The sequence below is a fragment of the Durio zibethinus genome, chromosome 19 (genome assembly GCF_047325235.1).
Source record: "Durio zibethinus cultivar Kanyao isolate XHJ-2024 chromosome 19, ASM4732523v1, whole genome shotgun sequence".
NCBI classification, from domain to species: Eukaryota; Viridiplantae; Streptophyta; class Magnoliopsida; order Malvales; family Malvaceae; genus Durio; species Durio zibethinus.
The window spans coordinates 1,067,389-1,080,309 of NC_143180.1; the positions used below are offsets into that span (position 1 = coordinate 1,067,389).

At 29.7% G+C, this 12,921-nt stretch overlaps 1 protein-coding gene across 1 annotated transcript; it reads left to right on the top strand.

Annotated features, from left to right (window-relative positions):
• The first annotated feature begins 1,633 nt into the window (after nt 1–1,633).
• Nucleotides 1,634–2,794, top strand: LOC111309726 (uncharacterized protein At5g39865-like). The gene has a single exon (XM_022908730.2). The coding sequence runs from the start codon at nt 1,964–1,966 to the stop codon at nt 2,693–2,695; it is 732 nt and encodes a 243-aa protein (XP_022764465.2). The 5' UTR covers nt 1,634–1,963; the 3' UTR covers nt 2,696–2,794.
• The last annotated feature ends 10,127 nt before the right edge of the window (nt 2,795–12,921 follow it).

Sequence of the window (12,921 nt, forward strand, 5' to 3'; positions counted from 1 at the left end):
CCACTCATATCAGAAGAGTTCACGTAAAGGTTTTGTTCTAAGAAAATAATCATTTGAAGAATCATTTTTGTAACATAAGCTTTTTGTACTATAAATGTTGTAGGGGCGCACAAATTTCTTGTCTACCTTGAAGATAGCTAAGCCAATGGAGCTCCCATCTACTGTACTAATGGATGATATGTTTGAGAAAGGAAACCAAGAAATCCCTTATCGAGCACCACTTTTGGACTTCTGGAAGAAAAGCACTCAACCTAACCATGACTCACCCTCTGGTTAGAATTCACTGATTCTTACTTTTTTTAATTTCTTGTGGAGATAATGAAGGGAGGTTAATCTATATTATACTGTCATAGTGAGGACCTCACAACCACAAGCCCCAGAACCATCTCCTCCAGAGAGAATACAGTCTGATAATCCGATGGGTTATGCAAGTGTCACAACTGATGTTTAGTTTAATTCCAGGAAATACAATTGTGTCCGTGTCTGAAAGAGTTTTGGAATGTGAAGCCTTTTAAAGATCTTCACAGTGGAGTTGGTTCCTCATCTCATACTTTTACCATAGAGTTACAGCGAACAAGTATGGTAAATAAGGTGACGCCAGTTGGAAACAATCAGTTTGTCACCTTTGGAAATTCAGGTATGAAAAATCTCTCTTTACATGTTTTATATCTCTCATCTGTTCGGAGATGTCTTGAGGTTATCATTTGAAATTAATTATGGGGACACAATGTATCAGTTAAGCTTCATGTGCACTTTGCAGGAGATGCAGTATGATACACTGGGAGCTTGTTATCTGGAGATGGAGTCCCTTCAACTAACATAGAAGTAAATATTGAAAGGTAAGTGAGAAGGTAGACAACTTTTATTCAGGAAATGAACAATATGGTGGAAACTTCTATTTTGCGATAACAGCTATAATCACTGAAATTGCTTCTTCATCCAATATGGTCATTAACAGCCCCATTACTTTCTTTGTTTACCATTTTTTCTTTTTCAGAATTCTTGGTGGAAACTCAACTTACAATGGAATCTCCTGCCAATGATCGTCCTGGCATAATGACTTAGAACATCAAGAAGTATATTTCCTTTATATTCATCCTTTTAAGTCCAAAATTAACTTTGACTTGTCTGATCAACTAACTTTACGCACCTTAATTGGCTACAGGCATATGAAAACATATTTGGAAACTCCAGGATCCCCTCAATTAGAATCCCTAAACAACTTAGCAGCTGGACTGAACAGAAAAGGAGCGGCTCAACACTTGCGGTATACAACATATGATCTATTTCCTCTGCCTATTTAGTGAAATTGCTCTGTCATTAATTACCTTAAAAGTGTCAAATAAGCATCTGAATTAATGGAAAACTGAGACCAGTGACCAACTTGTTTGCAGTTCTTGCTTCTCAAGGTTTTTCTTAAAAGTGGAACAAAAGGAGCCATTCGTAGACACTCTCATCTCTAAAGGAGCAAAAATGCGACACAAGGTTAGTAAAAAAAATTGAAAGCAGTAAATATTCAACAGGTCCATTTCTCTTTCAAAGCAAAATCCCATTTCTAAGTTTTTGCACAAATTTTGGCTTAGTAAATAAAAAATGCAATTATAGCTGGCAGATCTAAGTGAAACAATATCTTCATTTCTTTTATCATAATCCACCCCTAATTAACTAATACACTATAAAATAAAATATTCTCCTTTTTTGTAGTTTGATACTCATATATTTATATCATATAAAATATTAAAATTTATATTATATTTTACATTATAATTACATATCATAGATATAAAAATATAATCCCTTAATCTCGGCTCAGCGCCTATCTCATCTAGGGTTACCTTAATAGCGCAATTCCAATTAACTCCAAATAACCTTATATTTATAAAGTTAATCACCCTAAATTTCTGTCCTAACTGTCCCCCTCGCTTCCAAAAAGAATCCTCCCATTTCCCCCCGCTTTCTCCCAATGTTTTCTCAGTGGCTAAGATCACCAAGCAGGGGAAACTCCTCACCAAAATCACCCTCTCATTTCTCTTCCTCTTCATTCAAAGACATTAACGCTATCCTCAAAGAAGAAGAGGAGTCTCAAATCTGTCCTCAATCCCCCAAAAGGCCGTCCATTTTCCACCGTGTCAAGCTTTCAACCTCAGTCCTCCGCGCCTGGGCCCACCGCCATGCTCCTTCCCCTTCATCCCAACCTTCCATTACCCTCCCCAACGTTGATCAAAGCATCGTCGTCTACTTCACCAGCCTCCGTGTCGTCCGCAAGACCTTCGAAGACTGCAAGACCGTCAGATCAATCCTCCGAGGGTTTCGTGTCCCTGTAGACGAACGAGATTTGTCGTTGGACTCTAATTTCTTAGACGAGTTGCAATGTATCTTCGGGCGCAAAAGCTTTACCCTTCCGTTGGTTTTCGTTGGTGGGAGGTACGTCGGTGGCGCAGAGGAAATCAAACGGTTAAATGAGTGTGGAGAACTGAAGAAGATGATTGCTGGGTTACCGTTGGTGGTGGGGTCCAGTGTCTGTCATTTATGCGAAGGGCTGAGATTTGTTATTTGTCACCAATGCAATGGTAGCCATAAGATCTACTCTGAAAAATTTGGGTTTCGAACTTGTACTGATTGCAACGCTAACGGTTTGATTAGGTGCCCATCTTGTTGCCCCGGTCACCATCGAGTTACCTACTCCTTCTCCTAGCTTAAAAAGATAGGATTAATAAAACAAAACATAGACAACTTTATTTTCTTCAACCTCTTCGGATCTGAACAACACAATGAATCCCTTTTTTTAGTAATCTTTTTATTTTCTAGTTGTATTTGGGATTTATACAGATGAATGTTAATATTCTTATTACCCAAACAACAATAAGTTCAGATTTTGTCCTCAGACATCAAAACCTAAAATTAAATGTTCAAGTGTGTGAAATTGAAATTCATTGCTAAAATGTTACAACTACTAACAGATGTTGGTTTAAGTAATAAAAGAATTTTTGAGTTGTTTTAAATTTAATCTTTTAAAAGATTATAAAAATTAATTCTTCGTAAATTTATTAAGTGCGGAGTAATATAAATATGATTGAATCCATAGAAAACTTAAAAGAAAGAAATGGAAATGGGTAACTACTTGTCAAATTTTATGGTTCAAACTCATTAATTTATTGCCTCCGTCTTAAAATGTTTATCATATATTAATTTTTACGAAATTTAAAAAAGAGTTTTAGGGTTTAATGTATTTAATATTAAATTTTTTAAAAAAAAATTTATAAAATTAAAATTTCTTAATTTTTAATGTCAAAAATAAAAAAAAATTTAAAATAAAATTTTAAAATATAAAAATTTTAGATATTAAAAGAAAAGATATAATTTTAGGATATCTAAAGAAAAACATGAAGAAAAAAAATGAAATAGAGGGAGTATTAATTTTACAAGAAATGGAAATTGGTAACAACTTGCCAAAATTTGTGGCTGAAACTCATTAACTTATTGATATTGCCATATGCAAGGCTATCTAATATTAAATTACTAAAACAATGTATTTGTTGAAGTCTAGTACTACTAATTTGTTAAAGCTACTAAATTACCTAAAAATTTTACCAGTTCCTTTGACTGTGAAAGTAAGGCATTTATTTATTTATTTATTTTCAACATGTTAGTAGTAGTATATTATCTGGACAATGTTAGGTAGTTAATGCTGTCAAGCAAGATTTGGCAAAGAACAATAATTTCCATATATTTCCAGGGTGCCATGTATGAGTAATTAATTATTCTATGTCACGTGGTTTTCCACTGGAATCTCTAATAATTCTTTGTTTGGAGACTGTCTATCTAGTTGTGAAACAATGCTTTACTGGCTGGCTTTTGCTAATGTGCACGTTACAAACAAAATGCTGTTACGCAGCTTATTAGTACGTAGGCCTAATTTGCGGTTGAAAAATCTTAGTTTGAAAAAATATATTTTTAAAGTGTAAAAAATTGTTGTGATAAATTTTACGAGTTTTAAATGTTTAGTATTGTTAGAAAAATTACTGTAAAAAGTTAAAATATTTTTTAAGAAAATGATATTGGAAAGTGAAAAATAGATTATTTTTAATATTATTCAAGTAAATTAATGTTAAGGTATATGATAAAAAATAAATTTAAAATATTTTTGAAGTAATAATTAATATAAATTATTGTGAATTTTATTTGAAAATATACAAAAATACACTTATTAATTGAGGATATTTTTGTCAATAATAAATGATTGAATGAGTATTTAGTCATTTTACCCCTAAATCATAAATCACAAATCGCAATTACACTTCTCAATCAATTTTTGTTATTGGCTAATTTTTAGCGGTCTAAAAATGCTTTTGACACAAACCAAAATGTGTTTAGCATTGCATTTGCATTCAAAAGCTATATTTTGAAATCCAAACACAACGCTAATCAAGACTTTAGTAGGATAATTATAGATTTAAAGATTAAAAAAAAATAATTAATTTTTTTATCTAAATCCAATAAATAAAAACTCTCTTACTTTAGAGCATCCTCTAGAATAGATAGTTCCTCTGAGATTTTCTCAGTTGTCTGTCCATTTCTAAAAGTCTTAGGTAAAGGAATCCTCTATCACTGTACCTTTTCCTTGTCTAGGTTGGTGCAATAAGCCATTGATACAAATGCATATAGGGTATCAAAATTAGCAAGGAGGGTCCAGTTGTCACATGCTCTTTGCAGATGATTCTTTATTTTTTATGACAACTAACATTTGAAATTGTTAAAGATTGATTAATATTTTATTGCAATATTGTAAAACATCAGGAAAAATGATCAATCTCAGCAAGTCTTTAATCTTTGGTACAAATGTCTCAGCCCAAGTAAGAAGTGAATTTTTGCAATGTTTGCAAATGGCAGAAGTTTCAAATATTGGACATATCTAGGAGTAACACTAGCGATTTATGTATTTATGTCATGTAAAATATTGAAATTTATGCATTCGTATCGTGTTTTATATGAAAATTACGTGTCACAATTCATGTCGATATGAAAATATATTGTTATTAATAAAATTTTAAGCCGAATCACCTTTATGTTTTATTTTTGTATCGTATTCATATAATGTTACTGTATCATATTCTAGATTAAAAGGCTTATATAGCAGTGCCTTCATTTTGGGGAGAGAGTAAATATGAAGTTATGAAGTTTATAAAAAGAAAGAACAATGCGGAAAATACAATAGTGGAAACAGAAGTTCCTGTCAACTAGTGGAAAAAAAATGTGCTTATTAAGGATGTGGCAAGTGTTGTACCTACCCACACTACGAGTTGCTTTAAAGTACCTAAGAAGATAATTGAAGAAATAAACTCTGCAATGACAAAATGTTAGTGAAGGCAGAAAGATGAGGAGAAGAAGATACACTAGGTAAGTTGGCAAAATCTTACAGTAAGGAAGAAAAAAGGGGAAGAGGTTTCAAAGACCTAAAACTGTTTAATATAGCATTATTAGCAAAACAGGTTTGGAGGATGCTTGCTTTCCCAGATGCTTGTCGGGTGAGGATATTGAAGGCAAGATATTTTCCTCGGTGTTGTCAATAGGAGTTGATGCAAGTGGATAAGGTTTAGGATCTGAATGTGAAAATCTCTCGGTCCCTTATTGGTAAGCGATTTGTAAGTCCAAAAGGTCCCAAAGGATCCATGAATCCCTTTGTACGTTGGCAGCTTGCCCTGACCTTGGAGATGGAGTAACCTGCTGTGCTCTTAAATTTATACTTGACCAAAAATTTGATCAAAGAGTAAACAATGTGGCAAGTAATAGAAGGGAGGGAGGTGAATATATGGACAGATAAGTGGATTCGGGGGTATAGAACTTTATGCTTGATATTCGATGACAGTAATAAAAGTATGATGCAACAAAAAGTGATGGAAAGCATAAATAAAGAAACGGGCGCCTGAAAGTTAGATGAAGTAATGGAGCTATTGACAGAAGAAGCTTGTTAAGCCATACAAAATATTCAGATTTGCCAACAAGATGGGGAAGATATATTAGTCTGGCCAAGCAATAAAGATGGCAAGTGTTCTGTCAAGACTGGTATCATGCTATGAAAGAAGTAATTCTAGGAAGAACTAATAGAGACACTTCTTCCGCAAATAGGGTGGAGGAATCTTTATAGAAGGATATATGAAAGCTAACAATCCCCACTAGAATAAATAATTTTCTGTGTAGAGCATGTCATTATGCAGTGGCCACCAACCATAATCTGTGGAAAAGGAAAGTTAGAGACTCTCCTTTTTCAATTTTTTTTTTGTGTAAAGGTGAGATTGAATCCATTGAGCATACATTGCTTTTAAGTGATTGGACATAACTGATTTGGTTTGAATTGGATATAGAAGTAAAGGTGGAGGAAAATAGAGTGAGGCTACAGGTGAATGTAGCATATATATGTAGGATTATTTGGAAAATAAGGAATAAGGCGGTGGTTCATAGGAGGATGCCAGAGGTAACGGAGATAATATATAAGTTAAAAGGAGCTATAGCTGCATATATGACTTCTGGAAAATTAAAAGGAAGAGCAAGGTAGGAACAGGAAAGCTGATTAACAGGAAAGATGGATACAACCTGAAGAGGGTTGGCTAAAGGTGAACTGTGATGATGCTTTTTCTCAAGGATCTATAGAAGTTTGCTTGGGGATTATTATAAGAAATCATAGGAAGGAGTTGGTAAATGGGGGTAGCAAGAAAGTAAAGGCAGACTCTAATCTATCTGTTAACTGAGGCTCTAGCATTTAGGGAAGGTGTGAGTTTATAAAAAGGAAATGGATACAGGAAGATTGTGTTGGAGACTGACTCAGAGATAATGTATAAAAGATATCAAGGAATGGTCAAGGTCAGGTGTGTTAACAGAAAAGCAAATAAAGTTGCAGATTAGATGGCTAGCTGCCCAAGCCAAGAAGGGTATATGCCTGGAAAATTGGGTATTATTGCCCCCATCCTCATTGGCTTTTCATCCTAAATAAAGATGGATTGGCAGCTTCCCCTTAAGATTGAGGTTGGACTTTAGGATACTGAGTTTCTATGGTTTTGCTCTCTTGTATTCTGGTAAGGTTGTGAATCTTTGATAAATTTTTGTAATTACATTCTTTAGCAGTAATGAGCACTGTTTTTTGGCCAAAAAAAAAAGATTAAAAAATTGTAAAAATGCACAATCTGAAAGATGGAAATTGGTATTAGACCTGGACTGTGGAACACGAGAGGTAAATAGAATTAGCAAAGTTGATTAGAACTTTTTGTACCCTAATTGTAAGTTGATACCTTAACTGTTAAGTCAGTTATGTCGGTGCTCATTAATCACCAAGATGGTGACTTGCTAAGCACAAACCAACCACCAATTAATCTAATTCTAAATCATCTTATAAAAAATAAAGTTGAGACACAAATATCTCATTTTAATCATTTCATTCTCTCTTACTCACTCTTATCTAAGCTCACATCTTTATATTTTACTTTAACTTACCTTTCACTTAGCTAATACACATTAGTGATTTGAGTATTGAAATACATTCCAAAATTATATTTTTGACTTCTTAATCATAATCGTTTCTTTTTTTACAAGTTAATCTAACTTTTTAATCGCTTCTCCAACAAATTTTCCAAAGAAACCCCAATCAAACTAATCCAAAAACTCAAAAAACCAACATGAACACATCTCATCCAAATCAAAACAATTTGAATATGATGGTTCAAATATGAAGCAATACTACTTAATTCGTCCAATTCCATCTCCAAATATAAGAATAGGAAGTACCTTTTTAGAGATTCCACTATTTATTTGACACTCCTCATTGGATTCTTTTAATATAGAAATAATCTTTTTTACCCAAATTACCCTTTCACCAAACAGATCGGGCTATAGTAAGACACTAATTAGGCCGAAAAAACTGTAAACTGGTTCACAATCCATCTTATTCTTTTGAAATAGGCCTTTAAACTGGGCTACCTTTTGGACTTCAATTTTCAAATGGGCTACACCAAGCCTTCAATAGACAAACCAACCTTGGCCCTGTCAATGACTAAGCATGAGCCAGCTAAATTCAAATAATAATAATAATAATAATTTCTTTTTCAATTTCCTTGTTCTGCCCATTTGTCTTGTTCCCTTTTTTGTTTTCTTTTATCATTTTGATGAAAACGACATCTATTTGATCAGAAACTAGCAGTGTAATAAACTTTCCATTGGTTGGTGAGAAGTAAAACTGGGTGCCAATTATCTCCACAAACCAAAGTCATCGACCCTTAGGATTAGTTAAACCATGTGCAACACAAATTCCTCCATCGATAGTGATATGTGCATTCTGATTTTTCATTCTCTTCACATTCTCGAATTCGAACCTTAATTCGTATGAAAAAATATTACTATATAATTCGATACTTAATAAGTATACACATATTAAAGAATGAGTTGATGTGACTCTTAATCTATATCATTTATTAACATTCTTAACTTGTTTATGAATTATTTTTTGATACTTATAATTGTTCAAAATTAAATCTTGAAATTAAGAAATTAATATTTTACAAACAAAACACACAATTGTCGAGTTTATGGATTACTATCTAATGCAATAATCCATTGCTTATTTTGTGTCATTTAATAATAAGTAATAACTATAATGTTGAACTCTTTTTAAGGGTGCCTAAACTCAAACTTAGTTTACAAAGAAACCCTCTGACTTTGTCAACAAGTAATTGAGATAACAAAAGATTCCTATAGTTTAAGAAAAGTGTACGTTGCTTTTGAAAGGAAAAATAATAAAAGAAAAATTGGATAACATGAATTCTTCACTCTTCATCATGATCCTCTAAACATGTTTGTAATATGGTTTATTTCTTTTGCTATGCCAAAATTTACAAATTTTATCATAATTTGAGACAAACTTTTTCAAAGTAAAAATAAATATCAACGTTTAATTATTTTAAGGGTCTTTTTTTTTTCTTTTAATTTATAAAACAAATAAAAAAGAGGACAATCCACAATTTAGGGGGGAAAAAAAACAAAATTAAGGTTATTTCTAGCATCATTGGAACCCCTCTCACCAAACTTTTAACAAAGTTAAATAAAATGAAACCTATTATATGGAGAACAATAATAATTAACATTAATGAAACTATATATATTTCTCCTAATTGTTTTTGCAAAAAACAAAAAATCATATTCATGTTAGTTCTTTCTTGGTATTCTTCTTTAATGCAAATTGAATTATTTATGGATAGCATGCAACAAAACTTCCATAGCCATCAATTTAGGAGCTTAATATATAAATATGGCACAATCAAAGACCCACATTTTTGTTCTTATTTATTTATTTATTCATTGACTTGAATAAGCTAGCCTATATGCATGTGATATACTAAAGAATCCAGCCAAGCATCACCAAACAATTTCATTCATTGACTCTTTCAATGTTGCCCTTTTTCTCACTCTTCCTTTTCTTTCTTTTAAAGCAAAACCAAAATTTTTTATCTCAAATTTATGCCCTTGAAGGAGGACATCAGGCCGCATGATTTTTTTTTATCACTTCATTTATCACACCAAAATGGTCGGCCAATATAATACGTGTTATTAATGTAAAGTAAAACAAGCTATTACTATTGTACTATATAAGGGAAATCAGTATTATTTATTTATTTTTTAAAAAATAATAATTGGAGATCTTTGGTATTCATTTTCATGTCATGGATGATAATCTTCGGTTTTATAAATTACATATATATTTTGAATTTTGAATTAATCAGAATTTGAACTTTGAATATTAAAATATAGAATTCAACATTTAGCATTAGTTATATGTATTATATATATAGGGAATGAAAACCCTAAATTAACCCTTTAATTAAATATTCAATTATTAAATTTTAGTAAGGCACCAAACTTTAACACCAATTATTATGTGTCGTACGCGTATTTAATCCTATCTATATTTATATTAATTAGGTATGTTAATTACAACTTAGGATATTCCTTTGTTTTTTTTCCTTCATATCACGTGTTTTAAATTAATTTTATTTTCTTAAAGTTTTGATAGTAGATTTTTAATTACTTGATTAGATTTAGGGTTTATATAATAGGTACAAACACTAACTTATCAAATCATAACTATAGTTTATTACTTCTATTTAAATATATATATATATATATATATCAATGAAGAAGACTAATACCCATTTACATTACTCTTATATTAGTCTATATATATATATACACTAACATCATTTCTCTTTCATGCTCTTACTTTTTCCTTCATTCTTATCCTTATTTCGGAATAATTTTCTTAATCAATAATTGTCTTCAAATTTGATTAAGATACAATTTTTTTGTTTTAAACCTACATTCTTTCAAATCGATTTGGTATATTTAATTAGAATTTTTCTTCGGATTAATCTTTCAAGAATCTAACATTAGAACAATATTGGTTGATAAGAAAAAAAGAGATTCTTTCATCAATAACTCTAATTAACTCTTGTGGATTATACATATATAATCCAATAAATGATTCAAATATTCTAATTTTTGTTGATAAATGTTAGATATGATAATTCGTATATTTATGTCATGTAAAATATTAAAATTTATACATTCATATCATATTTTATATGAAATTATAATTTGTGTTGATATGAAAATATAAAATATAAATTTATTTTATTTTATTAAACTCATATATAATTATTATTATAATTTTAAATTGTATCATCTTTGTATTTTATTTTATATATATCATCTTTGTATTTTATTTTATATCATATTCTTATCATGTTATTATATGTATTTTAGATTACTAGATCTAATAAATGTGGAGATATAACAATTTTGTAGTGTGGCCGTGAGGGCCTAGATAAAACAACAACTAGTGAACAGGTTTTGCTGCCCGACAGGAGGATAAGATTATTCACAACAACTTTTGTTTTGTCTTCACAACTGGATTAGTAATAGCATTTTTTTTTTTTTTTTTAAGGAAGTGAAAGTCTTGGGTAATTTGGTATGAAAGGAAAACTTTAAAAAACAAAACAAATAAACAAAGTTTTAGGTTGCCAATATTCATGCTTTTGATTAATAATATATACTATAATAATCTTCGTTTCAATTTTTGCTAACATAAGCACCAAAGTTTCAAAAGCATTGCTGGCACTAAATCCTTTGTGCATTTTTAGGAAATAATTAATTTAATTACTATATACTTCTGTAATTTTAAATATACGAATAGACACGATCACAATCATTGTGAAAGCTTTTTAAGGGTTTTTTTTTATAGTTATTCATAAATTAATTGAAAAATTAAAGAAATGGATGTATAATTAAAATTAAACACAAAATTTCAATCATAAAAACTAATACTCTTGAAAACATATGTTAGAATGTTTATTAATTTCCGTTAGGTATAAGATGTGAAACAAATAAAAATGTATAGTTTTATAGAATATATTTTATGGAAAGTCAATGACATTGCTTCAACAATGAGTTGATGAAGTTCATGTCGCTAATATTTGAATATGCATTATTATTGAATCTATTCCAAGTAACATTTAATATATATATATATATATATATATAATTCATTCTCTCCTAAATCTTGGCCATGATTGGGGACCTTAGAACATGTTAGCTAATTATTAAAAATTATATATATTTATAAATATGAGACTTAACCTTAATGATTCATATATTAATTATCTTTAATTTGAAATTTAAATTTTAGTATTTATAATCATTTATTTAATCTTATCATCGTATGCTTGAAATTAAAAAATATTCAAATAATAATTAAATAAATTTGATATTTTTATACGAAAACCATTATATCTCTAAAGTTTTGTTGAATTTAATTTTTTTGAATAATATTAAAGATGTATTCTCTTATATCATTTTGATATATTTAAATTTTTATTTTTAAAATATCCTCAAAAATTTGAATATATATTGATAAAAAAAACACTCTCTTTTCAATTGGTCTAATTTTTTTTTGGGTATGTAAATATTTTAATAGTGCATCCAATTATTTGATTCAATAATAAATCATCTACTCTCTTGTTCAATAAATAAGTTTGATTTTATTTTTCAAAATGAAAAAAAAAAAAAAAAAAAAACTCTTATCATGTTGATAGCAACAACGTATAGCCCACGTCCACGTGATCTGACCCAGTTCCAACTCATTGCTTCTACTTTTTGTACGCAAAAAACGTGTGGACTATATAACTCTTTTATCCTACTAAATTAAAATAAAAAAAGAAAAAATATTAAATATATTATTAATATATTTTTTTATTTTATAACCGAAATTAATAAAATGATACATGAAATAAAAAATTAATTAAAAAATATAAGATATATGTCAACATATTAATTTTGTTTGTAAAAGTAAAAAATTTTATTAATAATATATCATATAATTTTTTATAAAAATATAGTACATATTTGAAATATTTATTTAATTCTTTGTGGACTTTTTTAGGGTTTTTTTTTTAGATTAAAAATTACATTTGATGGTATTTGAAATTCATTTCCAAAAGAAAAAAATTGCCAAGTTATGGCTCCTAGATTTGATATTAAAAAATCAATTTAATTTGGCATCATATAATAAGTCGAAAATAAATAAATAAACCATATGCAAATTGATTATTAAGAGCAATTAGATTAATAAATGTTTAATAAAAGGATCAAATTGTACAAAAAAAAAGTGATGAAAAAAATGTACTACAAACATAAAAATTGTCGTACAAATAAAATTTCCACCCAACTCATAAAGGGGAAAACATCAAAGAAAGAGACTCAAACTCACCAAATTTATAATTAATTTCATTAAAAACCCTTTAAACCAACATAAAAAATTAAAAAATCAACTACTACATGCCAAGTCAGCCTTGGACCCACCCAACCCCGTCCAAAATATACGAA

Coding starts and splice junctions, on each gene's coding strand:
- LOC111309726 (XM_022908730.2), top strand. CDS start 1,964: ATGTTTTCTCAGTGGCTAAGATCACCAAGCAGGGGAAACTCCTCACCA.